Here is a 23638-nt window from a genome sequence, read left to right on the forward strand (position 1 = left end):
GCCACTTCAGGGTCACATCCAGATCACATGCTGCCCAGAGCACCGCATCTTTGCCAAGAAAGGCCCACATTGGATTGGGCCATGTTTGCTATTATACATGTGGGCCACTTCAGGCTCACATCCATGTTGTCAGGGCCAGAAGAAGGCCATCAGTGCCGCATCATTGCCTGAAGTGGCCCACATCCGGATGCTACCTGGGAACGGCTCTGGTATTTCATTGTATTAAACTCCGAACAGCAATCTGACCGCTGTCACATTCGGTGTGATTTCTGGCCGCAGGTCAGAGCTGCAACTGATAGTTACTTTCATGGTCGATTAGTCTGTTTCAACTGTTTTGTCAGTTAGTCTGGAAAGTGTCAGTTTGTGGTGCGCTACCTTGGTCAGGTCTCCTCGAAGAAGTGATTTGTCGATCTCAAAGGACCCTTCGGATAAAATAATGGTTAAAATTCTTTTCTTTCTTTTTTTTTGGGTGTGTTGAGCATCGTATGAGTTTTGTGGGCGAGCCGTCGTCTGTTTCGACAGAGACGGTTACTCTCTCATCCTATCTATGATAGTGTTACAGACAGCCAGTCTACAAACAGGAAGTGAGTGAACAGGGTCGTCACACAGTCGGTCTGCAAACCGTAAGTGAATGAATAGCGTCATCACACAGCCTGAAAACAGGAAGTGAATGAAAAGCGTCATCAAAGTCAGCCTCCAAGTGAGTGAATGGTGTCGTCACACAGTCGGCCTGCAAACAGGAAGTGAATGAAGAAGTGAATTTGAACAAGATTCTCAGTCGTCTGGAGTCGCTGCCTTTCTTTCTGACCCCCAAGTGCGAGTTGCAATTGATACGATTCGGAGCGTACCAACTGTTACCTTATGACAATGCTCAAAAACTCACTATCGAGCTTTCAAAATGGTTTAAACGGTTAATGTCTAACCTGCCAGGACTAATGACCATAATGACCAAACTACGTTTTAGCTTCTTTTGTTTCTACCGTGAGGGTGTACGTATTTGTGTCGGTCTCCTATGTGAACCCGTGCCGTTGCTTGTTTGAGTGACTGCTCTGGGTTTCCGTGTGCATCTGTTTTCCTTCTTGGTTCTGTATCTGAGATGCGGGCAGGGTTAAGGTACGTTGGGTTTCCATCTGCATCTGTGTTTGCGTCTGCATAACATTATTGCGTTGGCCTTCGAAGTGAATTTCCCCCCGACATCAATAAAATCTGTCAAACCACCGGCGAGCACGTAGAGGCCTTAGTGTCCCGTTCAAGGTAATGCTGGCTGCAAGGATGACAGGTGATTGACACGCATCAACCGACGCAGGAATCACAATAGAGAACCTCCAGTTTCAGGATTTTGTCCAACCCACTGCAAGTTTGGTCACATTTCATCTTCTTGGCGAGAATTTTCTTCTTTTTTTTTTTTTAAACTGTGATTTATCTCGTCGGTCTGCCGAGGGGCCATTTGTCAGCATCACACTCAACGATGGAGCTTTCTTTTTGCTTGAGGTTTTAACCACACACACACTAACACACTGTAATTTGCTCTAGCTAACAATGCAAACATCATATAAATTCACTATATTGAATATTAAAACTCCATCTGTTGCTTTATTCAGATTCCTTTTCTGCTTTAAAGTTTTTTGTTGAGTTCTTTGTGCGCTGGCTGTACGTGGGGGCCAAAACATCGGAAAAAAATAACAGAACTGCATCTAGCGTTAGCGCTAGTGTTATCTTAATGCAGATGAGAAAGTTATAAATACCCGATTTTCCATCCACCAAACAAATTCATCCTAAAAAAAAAATAAATCTATCAAACTCTCACAACAACAATGTGTTTGCAATGTACTCAGTGCTAAAAATACGCTACATAATGAGAGCCAGATGGCTAAATGGATAAATGATGCATAAATAAGTAACAGATCTTCCAACGTCTTCAACCCCAGGTGAGGCTGTAGAGCCCGCGCTTGAGCCGGGTCTGACCGACATCCAAACTATCCGTAAGCCCGGGAAGGAGACGTGGCTAGGACCCAAGGAGAGCGCCGTACGCCAGCACCGGCAGGAGATGAAGACCAAGATGAAGACCAACAAGGTGGAGGAGGCCAAAGCTGCACGGCCCAAACAGGTGAGACGCAGAGTAGCTCTGTAGGGGACCAAAATGGCGAGGAGTTCTCATTTTCTTTAGGAGTGTTGAATACGTGGCTGATTCATTCATTCATTCATTCACTATTATTTTGTCCCGGATCTGGTTCAGGATCATAGGGGAGCTCAAATTTATCCCAGCAGGCGTTGGGTGGGAGGCAGGGAGACCAGGCCATCCAAAGGACACACACGCACAGTCATTCACAAACCATTCATGCATATTTATGGGCAACAGCACGATGCACCATTCAAAATTTAACCTTTAAACCACAGAAAGCATATGGTTAATGCATCGGGATCTCAAAATGTATATTGAAGGGACGTGTCGGAATTTCATATTATATAGAGCCAATCCATTAGATCCGGATATGTGATCCTGATATGATTTAAAAAAAATAGATTGTGCTATGAAAAGATGCAGGTGTATTACTGTCATTTCAGTCTCGACACTGACAATGAACACTGTGCATGTGCCTATGTTAAGTCAACAAACACTCCTGCAGTGGACAGAGAAAAGGGTGCATTGCTGCCTCCCTCTGGTGCAGATATCTCAATGCCGTGTTGAAGATTATAGTGTTTCAATGCCACATCTGAAAAGTTTATTGAAGCTGGCACCAAACCCAGACTTGATAAGTGAAGCAGTTTCGCAGAGATCCCCACCGAAGACGCCATCATCTCCTCTAATCACGGAAAACAAACAAGCTGAACTCTAATTAAAGGCAGATGCCACTGAACTTAAGCATTCAAAGAATAGAGTTTGGACATTTATTGCATTATCCAGCAGCTGTGGAAAAGCGAGAGGAGTACATCCCGGCTGCGTATCGGGGATATTGTGCTGACGTATAGCTTCATAATGGAGACGGCTACTGACTGTAGGGGATCTGCATAACGTCACAGAGTAGAGGCCCGGCTCCCTGATGGAGACGTGCTTTTTTTTTTTTTAACGGCAGTCTCATTAAGAGATTACCCGTCCATGTGAACAAGGAATCTAAACTCACCCACGCCATCCATTTTGTGCCGAGTGAACGGAGTGTCACTTTAGGTGCAGTTTCACAACCGGACCAGTGCCAAGGGAGCAAGTCTAATGTAGCTGTAGTGAAGACGACGCCGCTTTTATCCACAGACGTTGACAGCAGAGTCAGCAGATTAAAATTTGAGTGTTGGGCATCCGGGTAGCGTAGCGGTCTATTCTGTTACCTACCAACACGGGGATCGCCGGTTCGAATCCCTGTGCTACCTCCGGCTTGGTCGGGCATCCCGACAGACGGTGGGAAGCCGGGTATGTGTCCTGGTCGCTGCACTAGCGCCTCCTCTGGTTGGGCGGGGCACCTGTTCGGGGGAGGGGGAGGGGAATAGCATGATCCTCTCCCACGCGCTACGTCCCCCTGGTGAAACTCCTCATTGTCAGGTGAAAAGAAGCGGCTGGCGACTCCACATGTATCAGAAGAGGCATGTGGTAGTCTGCAGCCCTCTCCGGATTGGCAGAGGGGGTGGAGCAGCGACCGGGACGGCTCTGAAGAGTGGAGTAATTGGCCAGATACACCCCCTCCCAAAAAAAATAGTCATATCGGCATCAGCCTGGAATGTCGATATGACAGGCTGATGAGATGACGTGTTAATTATGCTCCCGTGATGTGAACCATGAACGAGGCAGGGATGCGGTGCGTCATGTAGACAGGGCAGAGCAGTTGTTTTTACGCGCTACACCAACTGCATCTGTGTTGCATGTGGTTGCGTGCCAGCCGTGTTTTCTGAGGCGATTTCAATTAGGCTACTTTGTAAAATGGGTACGTTAAGTGGCAAATACTTTAACTGGTACTTAATTAATTAACTAGCTCATTTTAACCACAGGACCATGGCTACACGTTCATTTGAGATTTAGTATTTTAATGTGCAATTAAAAAACAAACCCCACAAGGTTGCGTTGCTGCGTCGCATTGCCTCTGGTACAATGAGGTATTTATTTCAACCACGTTTAAACAGATTGCACTCATCTGTTAGAGGGCCGCATAGAGAGGAAAAAAAGTAGACCAGCTTTGTAAAAATAGAGATCAGCAGTGTGATGCCCCCACAGCTTCTGTGGCCTCTGTAGCAGCTTCAGTTCAGTCCACTACAGGAGAAACTTGATGTTCTCTGCAGTTAGGTGGAAAAGAAATGTGCTTATATATCAACGATCGGTCAAAATGAGTTAGAAAATATCAGCATATCGGCAAAAATCTAGTATCGTGCATCCCTTGTTAATACATATGGCGTTACAGGCTGAAATTATGTTAGGTATATTTTAGCTGCGGATCTTGTCTCGTGTAGTGTAATGGAGGCCAAATGCCAAACCAGACAGCTCGAGGCCCCAAACGGTGACCGTATGCATCATTCACCTACTTTCCCTCTTTCAAACACAGCACAGCAATCGATAAAGACAATAGATCACATCGTGTTTGTCTACTTAGCTTCCACTGCCTGCCCCGTACAGAGTGGCAGCTTTGCAACAGAAGTTTGTCTGCTAATACCGGCTGCGACACCTGTTTGCTGTTGGGGGGGGGGGTATGTGGACGAGGCTATGCTTTGAGCTGAATGGAGTGGACAGCAACAAACGGATTTGAAGTTTATCGCTCCATCCTACCTTTAGGCCCATCAAGAGGCTTGAAAGATAAATCGAGATGAATATATTAGATACTGTAGTCTGTTGAAAAATAAGAAATGTTAATATACTCATTTATTTATTTGCCCCTTTTTCCCCCCAATTGCACTTGGCCAATTACCCCATTTTCCGAGCCATCCCGGTCGCTGCTCCACCCCCTCTGCCGATCCGGGGAGGGCTGCAGACTACCTCATGCCTCCTCCGATACACGTGGAGTCGCCAGCCGCTTCTTTTCACCTGACAGTGAGGAGTTTCGCCAGGGGGACGTAGCACGTGGGAGGATCACGCTATTCCCCCCAGTTCCCCCTCCTCCCTGTACAGGCGCCCCGACCGACCAGAGGAGGCGCTAGTGCAGCGACCAGGACACATACCCACATCCGGCTTCCCACCCGCAGACACGGCCAGTTGTGTCTGTAGGGACACCTGACCAAGCCGGAGGTAAGACGGAGATTCGAACCAGCGATCCCCGTGTTGGTAGGCAACGGAATAGACCGCTACGCTACCCGGACGCCCTTGACTTAATATTTTAAGCTGCTTTCTTGCTACAGTGATGATAGATGTGTGTGTGTGTGTGTGTCATGGGGGGAGAAGGAATTGAGGACACAAGTGCAGATGCGGTAACAGGTGAAACAGAAGGTTTACTGGTAGGAGACACGAGGGTGCAGGAACCCACATGAGGTGCTCATGGTACAGACATGGTGACATGGTGGTGACATGGTACAGACGGGGAACGCTCTGACAACGGACAAACTAAACAGCCAAACTTCAGAAACTTGATTGGATAATCAACAACAGCTTTGGGGCAAATGGGTAACAGGGGAAAACTGGACAGGAGTCAGGACTGGGATGGTGTTGTCAGAGCAGGACAAGACATGACGCATGGAAACCAGGGCTGGAGTGGCCGGAACCGGCGCGGCCATGACAGTGTGTGTGTGTGTGTGTGTGTGTGTGTGTGTGTGTGTGTGTGTGTGTGTGTGTGTGTCCGGTAGTAATGTGCGAATTTTTCGATCAAAAGGTTCATTGTTGTGTTGACACACGAGTGGCTAATTTAGCTTGGTTGTTGCAGATATACTAATGTTTCAACGTGGGCATGCAAGATAATGAAATTCTATTTCCTCTATTTTTGTGTATTTTGCACTCCGTGTTTTGCGTGTGAGTTGGTGATTCAACTCTCCCTCTTCAGGAAGGAATGAAGTTAATCTGATCATAGATAAACGCAGGGAGGGGGGCAACAAGGAAATTAATGTCTGAGACTGATTCATGAATTTTAAAAGGGATTAACCCTTGGCTGGAGGAGCATGGTTTACAGGGCCAAGATCTAGTCAGTCATTTTCCATGCGCTCATCACTCCCCTTAATCAAAAGGATGACAATTACCGGCCTTACACGCCCATCCACCCATACAAGTGACCAGAGAGTGATGGGTCAAACTGGCCATCACTAAGTTTAGCTCTCTGGTTACTTTCCATATAACATCAAGATGACTTAAAGTTACAGCTGTGCACCAGAGACTTTAACCATCTTACTCTACAAGCTTTGGCTGAGTCAAAGTGTGAGGTAACTCTGAGGTCATTGGCAAGAATTATTAATCATTACTGGCAAAAACACATGATTCATTTGCTCCTAACTTAAGGGCTTTTGGCTAAATTCAGTGCACGTGCTCGTTTGCATATGTATGTGTGTGTGTGTTATGCGGTGTGCACGTGTGTGTTGCTGTGTATGTACTGGTGTTTGATGTGGATTTTTTTTTCTAGCAAATAAAAATGTTGACCCCCCCCCCCCACCAAAAAAAGTCCATCTTGATGTGGTCTTGGTGTTGATGATTCTCCGGCTGGCTCTTTCTTTGTATTGTGTACTATGTCTAGTAGTAGTAGTTCTTCAAACATTTCTTGTTTTTGATTAAATCACTGTATATCTTCCCAGTGAATGTGTAATTTAGCACAGCAGACTGTCCTAAAATTAACCAGTTAACCTCTCTGTCTTCAAAAGCCGAAGGCTCAGGAACCTCCAGACGCTGCTATGAAAGCATACGAAAGTGAATGGTGTTGTTGTTGTTGCTATTGTTTACATTGCTCGTTGGTTTTTAGACTCAGTGTCAGCAGGAACTGGACCAGGTACTGGAGCGGATATCTAAGATGCCCTTCAGAGATAACAGAGGTCCCCTGGAAGACTTGTACGCCCTACACATCCCCAACTGCGACAAGAGGGGGCAGTATAACCTCAAACAGGTGACTCGTGATTTTTGGGACTGAGGGCGGTAATCTTAAGAGTGATTCTCAGTCATATGCCATGTTGGGCCAAGTGAACATGGAGATTTGTGGCCATTGCTGCTTAAATGGTGCACCAGCTGTTTTCAATGTTCAGCAAGTCTTCAACCAGAGACGGGGAATAATTCGTGAAATCAGGGTTGTCGTGTATAATTGCAATAAAACCCCACATAAACATGGCTCTGGATTGCATATGGCTGAGAAGTACTGTTGTACTTGCTCATTAATGTGCGCAATCGATGCTTGACGTTTGTTCAGCCGGTTTTACAGTCGGACCGAAATCGGTAATCAAATTCAACTTTTCATGTCTAAAAACCCCGAAGACTGCATAACGAAACATTCGGCAACATTTCTATTATCTGTAAATGACTAACATTGTGGGGGGGGGGTTCTCATAAATTTTATTCTGTTCTCAGTTATTTAAAAAAATGTGAGGGGTGGGGGGGTCTAGGGCTTTAATATTCATGAGCTGACCTTTGAGTGACAGGCACAACTAAGGCTTGGCCATAAGGGTGGGTGGGGTTTCATAATTTGGTGATTTGATCTGATTGGCTGGATGTAAAGGCGCGCGTCTGACGACGACGTGAGCGTCCGAAAAGGAAAAAGAGAAGGAGCAGCTGAGAGAAGCTGAGGGACAGGGGCCGTTCTGAAAAGGTGGAAACTGATATCAACCTTCAGCAGAAAAGAGACCGTACAAACGGCACGACGATCAAAAATAAAAACATGAGTGTTTCCATTTTGGTCCGACTTTAAAATGAATCCTACCTGAGCAGCTGTTACATTTGTGCGGGTGGGTCGGCGGGACGCTCCGTGATGGTTCAGGGTTGACCCCATCATGGCACACGACAGCACGAACAAACGCGTCTTGTTTTCCAGTGTAAGATGTCTCTCCACGGCCAGAGGGGCGAATGCTGGTGCGTCAACCCCTTCACCGGGCGGCCCATCCCATCCGCCCCCACTGTGAGGGGCGACCCCAACTGCAGCCAGTACCTTGGGGGACCGGAGCTGGAGCTCCCCGCCATGCCGCAAATATAGTTTGCCCCGCCCGGCTCTTCAAGCGGGAGAAAGAAAAACTGTAAAGTAATCGAACGCAGAAAACAAAGTATTTGAAGCAACTAAGTAAGCTATACATTATCTCTGTTTGTACATGTACGCAGTTGTTTTTGTTTTTAAATGTCTGGGATTAAATGCTATAGCACAATGTAGAGGGCGCATAAAAATAAAGATGATTAGATTCTTGGGTTAAAGGGGTTCAGGTTAAACCCATCTGTCCCCCCTCTTTTTCCAGAGATATTTAGCAGAGGTGAAATGGGTGCCAGTGACGTCGCTTTGCTACTTGTGAATTGCGGCTTTGCTCATATCTGCCCTATTATCAGTGTTTTGTTTTGGGGGTTTGTTTGGTTTTTTTTACCTTATGTTTTTTATTTTTTTTAAATGAGAAGCCCTCAGACTATTGTGTGTCATAGGTGTGTTTTCATGTTTTAGCTCGCAGATGACTGTCAAGCGTCACCTCGTAGGCTTCGAGAGAAATAGCCATTCCTTTTCATACAGTGTGACGAACGGAAATGTATGATGTGTCAGTAATAACGTGCATTAAATATTTGTTGCTAGGAAGGATATCAGGGTAGACTGAACAGTTGTCGACTGTCATAGAACAGATAATGCTATTAAACGAATGATCAGTTTCCCTTCCGTTTCTGTGGCTTGGTTTGGGGTGCGTTTCAATTGGCAGCCTTCCCGTCTGCGACACGATCTAAAACCCTGTTCCCACGGGCCTAGTCTATTACCCGGGGACCTCGGAGGTCGCGATCTTAGGCCCGCACGAATCGACCATGTGCGTCATTTGTAAAGTGAAAAACCCCGCGCGAATTACCGACCCTATTTCGGCAAACACTGAGGTTATCCGTTTAGCCCCGAATCGGTAGGGGGGTCGTCTATTTTTTGCGAGTTTTTTTTCTCCCCTGCCACTTTCCCGGTCAGGAATTATGGAGGTTGCGGTGGAAATTGTACAAATTAAAGTTCTGACAGCGTTTCGGGTGAAATATCAAGCGGCTCACCTCGCTGCACAGCATGGAGTCCCCCTCGCAGAGCGCTGGCTCAAATCCATCCCAAGAGTGAAATCTCGCGAGATAATGAGATTGATGACGTGCGGTAAGAAACGGCGAAAAAATAGAGCAATGGTTTATAAAATGTGGTTGCTGTCGAGGAAACTGGCGGACAGGAAGCGGATGTTACACTGAGCCTTGCCATTTTCAGTTATAGCCGGGGGGATAATGTCAGCTGTTTTATTTTTTTGGGGGGGGGTTCCCTTTCTCCCCAATTGTATCCAGCCAATTACCCAATTTTCCGAGCCGTCCCGGTCGCTGCACCACCCCCTCTGCTGATCCGGGAAGGGCTGCAGATTACCACATGCCTCCTCTGATACACGTGGAGTCGCGAGCCGCTTCGTTTCACCGGACAGTGAGGAGTTTCGCCAGGGGGACATAGCGCGTGGGAGGATCACGCTATTCCCCCCAGCCCCCCCCCCCGAACAGGCACCCCAACTGACCAGAGGAGGCGCTAGTGCAGCGACCAGGACACATACCCACATCCGGCTTCCCACCCGCAGACACGGCCAATTTTGTATGTAGGGACGCCCGACCAAGCCGGAGGTAACATGGGGATTCGAACTGGCGGTCCCCGTGTTGTCATGTCAATTAATTCGAGTGAAGTACAGACTTGGCAGACGCGGGTGGGGTGGGGGGGTTAAATCACATGATGTCCCCAGGTAATACTAGTCCCGGGCGAATAGGGTTTAGGACAAAGCGCAGATAGTCTCCTTAAGGGACCGCTCGCTCCATGTGCAAGGTATTTTCAAAGAATCCCGTTTCTTCCAAGAGCGACCCGGGATCTCAATATCGCACTTCATAAATAAAATGTGGGTCAAACAGTGTTTCAGGTCTCGGCATTTCAGGTTTCAGGTAATTTGTCAAGAAAGAAAAAAGTGTGAAATATTGAATTTCGACATTTCAGCTTTTACTTGCAATGGCATGAAATAATTGAAAGTCGGTAGAAATCAGCTGGAAATACAAAGGATCTGGGCAGATTATTCGGTCCAGTATGGCACACCAGATCTGCCAGTGTCTCACATTTCTAATAAAATACGGTATGTGTGAACACACAGATTTTGGGGGTGGGGGGGTGGGGGAAATGACATTGCACATTTTCAAGCGTACTGGGACTTTATTTAAATAAGTGATTCATCATTACATAAAAAAACAAGGAGTACATCAATTTCACACCTGATAAATATTTCACTGTAGTGTTCACATTAATCTCTGTGGTTTTAACAGTCTGAAATGTTGAAAATGCCACTGTGTTCGGATGGAGACGATAGGAGGAAAAGTAGAAGCAGAAGGTTTCGGAGTCAGAAGTAAAGGCTGATCGGCCCCCGTCAATGCTCTCCTATATGCCTCCATAAAGCGAGCACCTCGTGAGTTGGCATGATAAATATCATGAAATCTTTAACTGAGATAATGAGCGTGATTAATTAATAGACAAGATTGAACAAAACAAAAAAAGCATGTTTTGCAACTCAAAAAAAGAAAAGGAAAAAGGTTTGAACCATAGGACAATGGTAGTATTTGTGCTTGTGGCAGTGCCTGACTGAAAGATAATCGTAATCTTAGTCAGCAACTCATTTGGGGGCAGAAAAAGAAACAAAAGCAAAGCAAAGCAAACAGACAACCACAACCGCATCCACTCCAGAGTTTGTCTTATTCTATTCTAATCTGCCCGGGAGTCCCTAATCCAACAGCGCTTTGGGTCTGTGTGCAAATCAGGATTCAAAGTGGTGTGAGGCAGAAGGCACTTGAATTTCCATATAAACTCAAAGACCTTTCTCCTCTCCGGATAAGAGACCTGCCAACCCCCGCCCCCGAGAGCGAAGCCACCTTCGGCCAACAGGGAGACATTTGCCTGTGTGGTGGTGAAGACCCTCCGCAATAAGAGCACGTTAAGACAAACAACGTGTGTCTTTTTGCATGTGCTTTGCATGCAAGCTGCAGAGGAAACCCCACGGTGCTGATTTGTCCCTGAACTCGGGGGTGGTGGGGTGGTGGTGAGAACAAACTGGGTTTGGGCCACAGCTTTTCCACATAGATCAAAATGGAGAATTAAGGGGAGGGCATGGTGCATGCACACACACACACACACACACACACACACACACACACATACATACATACATACATACATACATACACACATACATACATACAGACATACATACATACATACATACATACATACATACATACATATATATGCAGGTAGACGGGGACACAAACATGCAATTGGGCACATACATTGATGGGCCAAAACATTATGACTCAAGCGAACAATCAGCTCTCGTGGTCAACGTGTTGGATGCAGGAGAATGGGCAGGAGTAAAGACCAGAGCAACTTTGGCAAGGGCCAAATTGTGATGGCCAGACGACTGGGTCAGAGCATCTCTGAAACAGCAAGGCTTGTGGGGTGCTCCCGGTCAGCAGTTGCGAGTACTTACCGACCGTGGTCTGAGGAGGGACAAACCACAAACCAGCGGCAGGGTGTTGGGCGCCCAAGGCACATCAATGCACGGTGGCAATGAAGGCCATCTCATCTGGTCCAAACCGACAGAAGGTCTACTGGGGTACAAGTCACAGAAAATGTTATTGGTTACGGGAGGAGTGTGTCAAAACACACAGTGCATTGCACCCTGCTGTGCATGGGGCTGCAGACCGGTCAGAGTGCCCATGGTGACCCCTGCCCACCGTTGAAAGAGCCTACAATGGGCACGCGAGCGTCAGAACTGGACCTTGGAACAGTGGAAGAAGGTCCCCTGGTCCGACGAGTCCTGTTTTCTTTTAGATCATGTAGATGGCCGTGTAGGTGTGCACCGTTTACCTGGGGATGTGATGGCACCAGGATGCACTCTGGGAAGATAAGCCGGTGGAGGCAGTGTGATGCTCTGGGCAATGTTCTGCTGGGAAACCCTGGATCTGGCCATTCATGCGGATGTCAATTTTGACATGTGCCACCATCCTAAACATGGTTGCAGACCAGGTACACCCCTTGATGGCAATGGTATTCCCTGATGGCAGTGGCCTCTTTCAGCAGGATAATGCACCCTGCCACACTGCACACATTGTTCAGGAATGGTTTGAGGAACATGATGAAGTGCTCAAGGTGTTGCCCTGACCTCCAAATTCTTCAGATCTCAATCCAATTGAGCATCTGCGGGACATGCCGGTCCGACAAGTCCAATCCATGGTGGCCCTACGTCAGAACTTACAGGATCTGCTGCTAATGTTTTGGTGCCAGATACCACGGGACACCTTCAGGGGTCTTATAGAGTCCATGCCTCAGTGGGTGGGCACTGTTTTGGCAGCACAGAGAAGACCAACAGCACATTAGGCATGTGGTCATAATGTTTTGGCTCATCAGTGTACACACAAACATACGAGTCATGATAACTTAAACAGCGGAAGGATGTGGAAGGGTAAGACAGTTGTCAGAGGTTGAAAAAAAAGGCCATTTTCCATCACACTCAAGTAAGACTGAGAATCACATGACCAACCCTTTCCGGCAGTACAGCCTAGCCGATATCTGTCGTGAGCTCCTTTTGCATGTTGTCTTCACTGTTTATTTCTCTTAGAACTGCAGATAGGTGCTAGTGAGCACCAATATAACGCCTACTGACTTCTACCGGGGTCTGTCTCTGGTCCGCAGCAATCCCTCGCTCGTGAGGAATAACACCAAGGATAGTGACAGACGGCCATTTCACCATTTCTGTATACGAGGGTCCTCCCACCCTCTGAGGGAGGCCAGGGTTTCAATCGCCTTCGACACAATCTGCTCTGTTGATGGAAACCTCTGATTTGACAAGAACTAACATACAAGTTTAAATCTGGAGTTGGCATAAAATTTTTTAAAAAAAACAAGCTACTGTTGAGGCTAAGTGCACTGCAAGACCAATGTTTAGGCAATGAGAAGCGAGTTAGCGTGTCTTGTCGTTTCCCCTCACTGACCCTCTCATGGAGACGTTGCAGAGTTTTGCAGAGCTGTTATCACAATGAATAAAATAAGATACACAGCGCTCTGGTAATCAACCACATTTACAGTATTTCTAGGTTGATGATTCCTTTGAGTAAAATTTCTATAACATAAATTGCCACCCGGAATCAATACACAACATGTTAACAATATATCACATACAAATATAATTTGGTTTCTATCTATCAAAACTTAGAGAGACAAGATTTGTGCTGACCTCAAAATGGATACATAATAGCTATCAGTTGGGAGGCAGACTTCGTCGATTTAAGCACACCATTAAATTTTCAAAGCGTTTCAGAAAAAAAAAGGAAGAAAAAAAAATCTCTGTTAACCGGGAATGTCCTGGAAAGTCAATCTACACCATCATCTATGTTGTTATATCAATATAGGAGAAGACTTCCAGTCAGCTCTTTTCTTTTTCTTCTCAGTTTGGCTCCCCAAAACGCCACTGTAGTCCATCAATCACACCTGACCATTTGTATAAGCATTGGCGCCATATACGCTTCTGGTTGGCGGTCATTCTTTGTGCTAGCTTGATAGGCAGGTTGAAAAAGTGAAGAGGGCCGAAAAGGAGGAAGACGGCGTGCCGGGCTCCTTTTCATTCGTTGGTGTTGCTGCTGCTGCTGCTGCTGCTGCTGCTGCTACTGCTGCTGCTGCTAATGTCCTGATCTTTGCACTGGAGGTCTCCGCCACTGTAGTCGATGCCCAGCAGTTTAACCCCGAAGCGGTTGACGCACCAACAGATCCCCCTCTTCCGTCCACGCGATGGCTTACACTGCAGAGATCAGAGAAGGATGAAGAAATGACATGGTGTGTGCACAGCTAGAAAGCGAGGCGAATTCACAACTCAACCGGCGACGTGACCAAAGCCATCTGATTTGTTAGTGATACCGTGATGACGATGCCTGCAAGCGGGGATGGGCAACATGATCCAGAAAGGGCCGGTGTGGGTGTAGGTCTTTGTTCCAACCAAGCAGTTATACACCTGAGTCTATTAGTCAACCAATAGTCTTTGCTAAGGACCTTGATTTGTAGACTCAGGTGTGCAACTGCTTGGCTGGAACAAAGACCTGCACCCACACCGGCTCTTTCTGGATCATGCTGCCAATCCCTGCAAGCAATGTCGCTAGCAATGCTTTCAGTTTTGCCATGCCAGTGAGCCAATCCATCCACCCATCCATCCATTATCCAAGCCGCTTATCCTAATGGGAGTCTATCCCAGCAGTCATTGGGCGGCAGGCGGGGAGACACCCTGGACAGGCCGCCAGTCCCTCACAGAGCCGACACACACACACACACACACACACACACACACATTCACACCTAGGGACAAATGAATATGGCTGATTCACCTGACCTACATGTCTTTGGACTGTGGGAGGAAACAGGAGCACCCGGAGGAAACCCACACAGACACGGGGAGAACATGCAAACCCCACACAGAGGACGACCCGGGATGACCCCTAAGGTTGGACAACCCCGGGGTTCAAACCCAGGACCTTCTTGCTGTGAGGCGACTGCACTAACCACTGTGCCACCGTGCCGCCTACTACAAACCAATGAGCCAATAAACAAATTTTCTCATTTTGTCCCAGTTTGCAAAAATGGTAAGCCTCACACCCCCGAGGACATTCTCCACTGTCATCGCCTTGTAAAGTAAAGTAGTTGGTCAAAGCTAAGGACTGATTACTATGACTGATTATTTTATGGTCATACCCACCCACGGCAAACCCCCCCACACCACCACCACCAAAAAAAAACCTGTGTGGAATTATAGATGTAACACAACACGTAGCATGTGGGGATGCAGCCGCAGCTTACCTGCTTGCGTTTGAAGAATCCTTTCTTGTCACAGTTAGGGATATAAAGAGAAAGAGCCAAGACCCTGGAGGTGTCCTTCATGCTCTGAATGAGACTATCCAATCTCCTTCTGCAGGGTCCCTACACACACACACACACACACACACACACACACACACACACACACACACACACACACACACACACACACACACACACACACACACACACACACACACACACACACAAATATGAATAAGACTGGGAAGACAACTTTATGCACTTGTGAAAGAATGTTGTGTATTTGTGGCATGTGTTCTGTGAGTCTTTGTGTACAAATGTGTGTGTGTGTGTGGGGGGGGGGGGTTGTATAATCTCATGTACAGTTCCCACATATACTCACAAACTTGGGCTGCATCTTATCCACATTGAGAGGTGTGTAATCCAGAGTGCTGGTCTGTCCCAGTCTGGCCAGCTGCTTCTTGCGGTCCTCGGCATGCCTCATGGCCTGGGCCTTCAGGCTGCTTATGTGGTCTCTTCCATATATAGGCACCTTGGTCTGGGGCAGCATCGGCTCTGGGACGGGTAACATGGTATCACCTGCAGAATCGCCATCTAAGAAGGTGGGTGAGAAGATGAGAGAGGGAGATTGGAAGGGGGGGGGTCATCATCAGCCAAAGGATTTAAAAAAAGAAGGTTTTTTTTCTCCTTTTGTAAAAGATGGCGGGGGCCCTACTGCATTAGCGGGTTCAGCGGGGACAGTCTGGTTTGCTGATAAGCAGTAAGAGAAGCGAGCCAAGAACAGATCTGAATCCCAGGGCTGCGTGGGCAGTCCTGGTTTTGAGCCAAACGGAGGATTGGTTGTATCATTCGGGATCCCACTTGTGTGTTATTGTGCAAGGCACTGCACCCCAAACTGCCCCAATTGGCACTCTTTTGCAGCTGACGCCAAGCTGCGCCCAGTTGGAGCGATGTAGTATGCAGCAAAAGTGGCTAATTTCTATCCGGGCCTCCTCTGCATGGAGGTCTCACGGCTGAAATAGCCTCGGAGAGCGGCTGTCAAGAGAGTCCGGACATGAGGCAGAGATATCAAATCTAGCAGTGTCATGACGTGAAGCAACGACTACTGTTTAAGCCGCATGCACATTTAGTGCAGTTAGTGGCCAGTAGCCAATTTAAGACTTGATGTGTTGACATACAGGATACATAACCCACATTTATGGCAAGTTAGGTTGCCAGTTTAGGGTACATATAGACCAGGGGCGTTTAAACTTTTATATTCATGGACCCAAATGATGGATTTCGTGTCAAGCTGGCACCCAGGCTCATGAAAACATGCTATTATGCTTGACATGTGGCGAGCCACCAGAAACAGCCACAATCCATTTTGGGTCCCGGCTTCTGAGGAGCACTTGTGGGGACGCCTATCTTTCATCTGTGCCCTGCAAAGGACAGCTTCTCACTAAATTCCAGTAACAGACCGGGAGACTGCAGAGTCACGCACGGTGACGCAAATCCGAGCCCTCTCCCCTCGTCTCATTCACTCCGATTCCTCCCACCACAACCGCTAAGTAAAGGACAGAATCAGACAACACAGCTAGGATTTTTTTTTATTCCTAAAAGCAAGTTAAAAATGTTTTATTTTAACACAATCGCTTTCGTGTTAGCATGGATTAGCCTTGTGTGCTGTAGGCTCGGGTTGACCCCTGCACCCCGTCCCCGCAGGGTGTCCGCTGTCACGTCACGCACTCGCCCCCCGCCGCCCGTGTTGGCTGACTGCAAAATCAATTTAAAACATCCACAACCCCCCGCTTACTCCACCACCCCCCCCCCCCACCCGCTACCCCCCGGGGCCAATCCTCACCAATCTCCTGACCCCCCTCTGCCCTGCGCCGGCTTCCGTGAGCTGACGTGATCGCTAAGCTACGCTAAACTGACACAGCGGCGTGACGGAACAAGGTCAGTGCGTTAGCGGATGATGCTTTAAACCTATCCCGAGCCCCCCACTCTACTCCCCCCCCACCCCCGCTTCCCTCGCATCCACGTTGCGATTGTGACGTCAACGGTGACATCCACAGCCATGTCATCCGTCCACCCCCGACACCACACCCGGTGGATAATAAAACATTCTTGGGAAATGAAAAAGAGCCCCCCCCCCCTACTTTCCTGCCAACACACTTTAACCCGGGGTGGGTGGTGCTGGTGGTGGGCGGCGGGGGGCGATGGGTAGAAGATAAACAGCAAGTATAAATCCAATCAAGTCTTCACATGTTAATCCTCCCACTCGTTTAATCTGGCTGGTGCTGACTGATCAGGTCTCTCTCTCTCTCTCTCTCTCTCTCTCTCTCTCTCTCTCTCTCTCTCTCTCTCTCTCTCTCTCTCTCTCTCTCTCTCTCTCTCTCTCTCTCTCTCTCTCTCTCTCTCTCTCTCTCTCTCTCTCTCTCTCTCTCTCTCTCCCCGTTTACTTGTGTTTGAACGAGGGAGATGTGATGATCCGGGGGAAGCAGGTGTGTTAAGTGTCGGGGCCCAGAGAGGCTATTAAATATATACAAGAAATGTACATCTGGCCTTTGTTCCGCCTAGTTACTAAACATAGAGGTTTACACAGTCTTCTGCTATCTCATTATCCATTTGGACAGTGGCAGCCATCCAAAAAAAAGAAAAAAACCCTGCACGAGCATGACCCTGACACAAGTTTCCCCCCTATTCATTTGTGAAGCATTAAAATGTGGAAGAGACAGGGTTTTTTTATGCAACAGCAGCGTCACGAGTGTGGATATGCAGGGATAGATGTGTTCCCAGCAGGAAATGAGGATTTAATCTAAAAACTGGCTGACAGGCGGACAGGCCGAGAGGAGGAGGAGGTGGTGGTGGTGGGGGGTGTCTAGTAACCCACGCTCAGCCGTGCATTCTGCTGAATCACTGCACAGCGGACAGAGGGAAACAGGGAGGGTGGAGGCGAAAGGAGAGAGAGAGAGAAATGGAGAGAGCGAGGGAGAGATGGAGAGAGACAGAAATGGAGAGAGAAAGAGAGAGAGAGTGAGAACTGGAGCAAGAGAGAGAGACGGAGAGACGAGAGAGAGCGTGAGAAACGGAGAGAGAGAGAAATGGAGAAAGAGAGATGGAAAGAGAGAGAAATGGAGCAAGAGAGAGATGGAGAGGGAGCGAGAAATGGAGAGAGAGAGACGGAGAGAGGGAGAGAGATGGGGAGGAAAGGAGCGATGAGAGGGAAAGAAATGGGAGAGGAATATGCAGATGAAGCCACAAGGGCGGTACTAAAACAACACCAGGGAGGAATGGATGAGTGTGGGGAAAGAGGACGAGCGGGGGACGTGAGAATGAAGAAGAGATAATAGGGGGCAGGGGGGAGGGAGAAGGGAGGGGAGGAATGACGAAGGAATAGAGAGGAGTCAGTTTGGCCGGGGAGAGATTACAGGGAGAACACAAAAGGCAGCGGGGGAAGTATGACGGCGAGTGAAATGTAGGGGGCGGTAAGAAGAGAAAGCGTAGTGGAATGACAGATGACAGGAAGAGTGTGACAAAAAGATAGGCCGCTGCAAGTCAGCGTGTAGAAAGAAGGGGGAGGTTGTGCCAAATTGTGTACCCCTGTAGAATATGTATCCCAAAGACATGACGAGTCAGTTTTGATATGAAACGAGTTTTTGTTGAGTTTTGACATTCTCGGTTCAATGCAGTGAAGAGCTTGAAGCCACACAGGCCCGTCATAACGCTTCATGTGACGTCCTGAATGCCCGTGATCGTAATAGCTCAATGCACGTTTGTGCAGAAGAGCAGATTTATCTTGCTCCAATATCGACCGGGCTTTACTTGCTTTAATTTCATAACACAAAGTAGCCACGAGCGTCTTCATCGTCATGTTACCGTTTTTCCATTTACTTGCGTGAAGCGGAAATACAATAACCAGTGCGTGCTTTAGGTGACCGTAAGGGATACATATTCTGCAGGGGATACAACATTTGGCAGCACAGGAGCAGACAGGGCGAGATCACACAGAGCACGCTCGGGAGACACGGTGAGCGGAGGAGGATTCATATCTTCTCGTGTCCCGGGTCTCGAATTACGACCCGGAGCGCAAACAACAGATACGTGGAGCTAAGTTCCCCCCCCCCCCCCCGCAGCCGTGCAGACACCGCCCGGCTGGAAATACACCACCAGCAGACACCGTGACTGTCCCTGAAACGCCATTCAAAGGGGCCAAAGGAGTCTCATTGAACAGTGCCTATATAATCTTCTCCCCCTCATTTGGCCCGGAGGCAATGGGGCCACTCGCACGAGAAGGCCCTCAAAATCCACTGATTTACTGCTCACGCTCACGAGAACGCGGTACCACGTCGAGATGACAGCTTGATCGGCACTTCTTTTTTGTTTTGCAGCACTTGTCAGCCGGGTTACCAAAACGGCTTTGTAGTCGATAATGACAGGTGTAAGTCAACCCATTATAAAGCAGCAGGGTGTGTGGTGACCCACAGCGACCGAAATAGCTCCCAAAGACTTGGGTTCCGCAGCATCGAGACCGGGTTAACCTGCATTAGAAGTCCTTGCTGAAGATGCATTGACGGATGCAACTATGCAAGGGTTCGGGACATTGCTGGCACATACACCGTCAACAGCCTCTGGTCTACCTACTGTATTGCAATCATCAAGGTCGGTGCATATTTGCCCTCAATGAAGTTGTCATAGGAGTGAGGTCCTCAATGCAAGATTTATTTATTTTTTATGCACGTTACAGATGCAAAATCGTATGCACACACACACTGGCCACCCAGCCCGTCTTACCCTTGGACGGATGCAGCAGCTTGTACAGCTTCTCGTTCCTGCACACGCCTCTGCCGTGCAGGAGGGCATGCAGCGGCTTCTCCTCGCCGTTCTTCGGCAGGCAGCGGAGCCCTCGGGTGCACGGCCCCGTGTACACGCCGCAGGACTGGCCCTCGTCGAGCGCGCACGTCAGACAGCAGCCGCAGCCGGGCTCCTTGACCAGCTGACAGCCCACCGGCACCGGCGGGCACATGGACAGGGCCTTCTGGTCGCACGGCTCGCACGGCACGAAAGAGCCGCGGCAGCCGGTGACCGCCAGCAGAGACACCACGACGAACGACAGAGTCGGCGACATGTCGTCTGTCGGAGAAGGGGGTCGGATGTTGGATGGGATGAAGTGGGGGGGGGGGTGGATGGAGTGGGGGTGGGGGTGTTTAGATAGGACAACAAAAAAAATCAAACGATTATCAGCCAAAGCTTATTCTTTGGAAGTCCGTCTTTGCAGCCACGTAAAGTCCAAACATCAGGGTTGTTGTTGTTTTTTGTTGTTGTTGTTGCGCAAACGGTTACGCGCGCATCCACAGGTGCCCTCGTGCGCTCCAGTCCTCCGTATCACCGCATCCGATGCCTCCCAATCCACAGCGCAGATGATCCGCTCCACAAGCAGGGTCCAAATTAAACGAGAATGAGAATATATCCCTATATAACCTTCCTCCAGCCGGTGCCAGTGTGTGTGTGTGTGTGTGTGTGTGTGTGTGTGTGTGTGAGTGTGTGTGTGTGTATGTGTGTGTATGCAGTTTTACGCGCAGGCCGACGTCTTCAAACCCGAAAATAAATAAACAGAAGGGGCCCGTTCGCCCTGTATCTCCGGAGGTTATTTTACCCGCACGGCTCCTGAGCAGAATGTATAATCTGTGGCTTGAGCTTGCCTTTAAAAAAAAAAAGCTGCCAGAGGCGAAGCCTGTAACGATGGGTATGTCAAACAGCGTTGGAGGGGGAGGCGCACTTTGACAACTCCGCGCTGCGCGGTGATGCTGATTTCACATGCTGGCGCGCCTCCAGATCTACCAGATCCAACACGATATAATGACAGCGAGCGAATACGAGCTTGAATCCAAGGCGGCGTGCTTTCCTTCCCCGTGTGTGTCGTGCGGGACTTTGTTGAATGTTCCTCCTTCACTCCCCCTGCCTCCTGTTTATACAGCATGGAGCAATAAAGGTTTTTGTGCGCATCGCGAAATCGGTTTCGTGGAAAAAGGAGAAAAAAAAACAACCCCCGAGGCACGCTGTGCACCTGCTGCAACCGCGAGGAAGACAGTCGGTACCGGTTCTGTTGACGTGGGCTCGGTTTGCTGCCTGCGCTCGTATCTCTCACACTTTGAAACAAGAGCGATTTGCCAGCACGTTCATCGATAAGAAGTCAGCTGCGCGGACCCGCGTCTCCAGCATTCATTGAATTGGGGCGCATGTTGCACACATATAATATTAGTTGATTTTAACTCCCCAGTACATGCAGACACAGATACACAGAGACAGCAAAGGGCTAAAACACGATAAACAGGAAGGAGTGCTATTCTTCTTGCAAGTTGTGCATTCGTACACGCCACCGTGTCCATAGGGGCTGCACACAGTAAAAGAAAGGACACGCCAAAAGAGCCACTGAGTAATAGTATGTGTGTGTGTGTGTGTGTGTGTGTGTGTGTGTGTGTGTGTGTGTGTGTGTGTGTGTGTGTGTGTGTGTGTGTGTGTGTGTGTGTGTGTGTGTGGAGTTGTGATTGTTTCCAAATAAAGTGTGAAAAACACATTTACCAGTTAATCCAGGACATCACATTGTTCTCTGACATTCACATACCAGGAGGTACGTACTAGCATGCTGTTATTCAAGACCAGAGGCCAAGTCGTGTAATTTCATGTAGAGAACAGGAGACTAGATTTCAGCCAAAGTCCCGAAACAGAAGAATGAAAATGAGCACAATAATAAGTGCAAGTCAGTGGTGACGGCAGGCGCTGACAGGGTGGTCATGGGACGCCAGAACCTCTCAAGGTCTTTTGGACTTAATTCAATTATTTAAAAAAAAATCTAGATGGGAGATGTCCAACTGATAGACACAACGGTGTACATGTTCTCCCATATCTCACCTTCAGCTAAGATCCCAGCCCGGGTTCGAGAGAGAAGAAATACTTCTCATATCTGTATTGGCAAAAAGTCCCATTGACAGGGACGAATCCAGAAATTCAAACTAGTGTTTCTTCAAAAGTAAGCCACTACCTAAAGAAGCGGCGTCAGGATCAGTACATATAAGAACTGTGAGCTCACTAATCGGAATAGATGCCTTCACTAGTCTCACTCAACAAATGCACATGCATGCATACACGAAGACCACCATTTACAGCTGGAGTTAAAATGACTATCTGGATATCTTATCTGGATGAGGGGAAACGCACATTGACCTAAATACGGTGACCGAGTCGCTGTAGTTACATTTACTTAAGGTGACCTTTCTGAGCAAGTCTTTTGATATGGTTTTGACTGTTGATTATAAATGAAGATGGACAGCCCTCCCACCTTTCTACTGGTTCATTTTCTTTGCTTGGTGTGCGCAAAAAAAAAAAGATCTGATAAAAATGCTGACGTGTACAACAACAACCAGGAGTAAAAGCAAAACGCATGACTGGATTGTGTGTTACCAAGATAGCATATCCAGATACAGACTGCATGACAACACCGCAAGTAAATGGGGTGTAACACACACAAACAAACCTGTGACACCTAAAATCAGTAAATTAAATAATCTGACTAGGTTATTAAAAAAAAGTATGACTAAACCCTTTAAGGGCCGTTCAGACGTGAGCATAAATTCATTATATTCAACAGACGCGCTCACAAGCGAAAGCTACACCGTCGCAGCGAGACAGAAAATCTCATTTTTTCGATTGCGGAAAACCTACCGGAAGTCATGTGACAAGAATCAACCAATCAGCTCCACATGAATTGCTTACCCTTTCCGTCCAAGGATAAGCCTGGTGGCAACTACTGTGAAGGGTTTACGGTGTTGGAAATCTATTTAACTTTGGTTTGCCTTTTTTTCTTAGTTAAGTTGGTTTTGTCAGTGAGGCTTACTGTTAAATTACCCCTACTTTCCCGCATGAGACGGCCAAATCGACAAACCGCCGCAGACCGCTTGTGATTTCAATATTTGTCGCACTTCGTGTCGCGTAACTTACGTCATCGCAGCGCGCAGCTTTTGGTTGCTTAGTAACGGCAGGCGTACCGATAGCGAAACCTCCCAAGCACCTTGGATAGAGTAAAAGCAGCACGGCTGGCCTTTTGAGACGCGACATCTGAACGGCCCCTTACAGTGTGTTTGCTAGCAGTCCTTACATTTAAGGTACTTGGATCAGTATTAGGACACCAAAGCTTATAGTCAGAAATTAAAAGTGAAAGACAAATGCAATGAACAAAATATGTATTTTTTTCCCATGTACACATTGCTGATTTTTCATGGAGCTTCAGAAACAGAAGGCCTTCCTCAACCAGAAGAATCTGCTCAAACTCCCCTTGTGTTTGACCTCTGCACACACAGAGATATAAAAACAACAACAACTTACCACCGGTAGTAAAAATTATAATATGAGGATAATGAGGCAGAAAGGTTTTGTCGCAGACTTTTCTTCTCGTGTGTTGAGGGCATCTCTTCCACAATGTTTCTCAGTGGGCTGGAGGAGACCTCAGCTGCAACAGGGTAGGTCTTTGTGATCTCCTCATAGGGGACAGTGGGGTCAAAATAGTCAAAATATCACTCAATACAACTAATCATTATAATATGATACAGCGATAATGCACAAGTATACAATTAGATTGGCTTTCCTCGTTTGATATGATACAGTAAGAGACAGACTTACAAACTTTGGCCATAGCAGGGGAGGTTCTGATCTCCTCAGTCAGGGGAGTGTGG

General features: G+C 47.8%; 2 protein-coding genes across 2 annotated transcripts in view; one reads left to right on the forward strand and one right to left on the reverse strand.

The window, feature by feature from the left end:
- The window catches only part of igfbp2a (insulin-like growth factor binding protein 2a), a 20531-nt gene extending 11685 nt beyond the window's left edge, over nt 1-8846 (forward strand). The window contains exons 2-4 of the mRNA XM_056300908.1: nt 1929-2107; nt 6849-6989; nt 7905-8846. Coding sequence (XP_056156883.1) covers nt 1929-2107; nt 6849-6989; nt 7905-8063 — 479 coding nt within the window. The 3' untranslated portion in view covers nt 8064-8846. The remainder of the gene's footprint in view (nt 1-1928; nt 2108-6848; nt 6990-7904) is intronic.
- A 4236-nt stretch (nt 8847-13082) lies between these two features.
- On the reverse strand, nt 13083-20037 carry igfbp5a (insulin-like growth factor binding protein 5a). Its single transcript, XM_056301072.1, has 5 exons — nt 19704-20037; nt 15310-15521; nt 14928-15047; nt 13752-13881; nt 13083-13111 (listed from the first exon to the last, which is right to left on the reverse strand). Exons 1-5 carry the CDS (start codon nt 20035-20037, stop codon nt 13083-13085), a joined length of 825 nt encoding a protein of 274 aa, XP_056157047.1.
- Between the last annotated feature and the right edge of the window lie 3601 nt (nt 20038-23638).

Source organism: Lampris incognitus, chromosome 21 (assembly GCF_029633865.1).
Source record: "Lampris incognitus isolate fLamInc1 chromosome 21, fLamInc1.hap2, whole genome shotgun sequence".
NCBI lineage: Eukaryota > Metazoa > Chordata > Actinopteri > Lampriformes > Lampridae > Lampris > Lampris incognitus.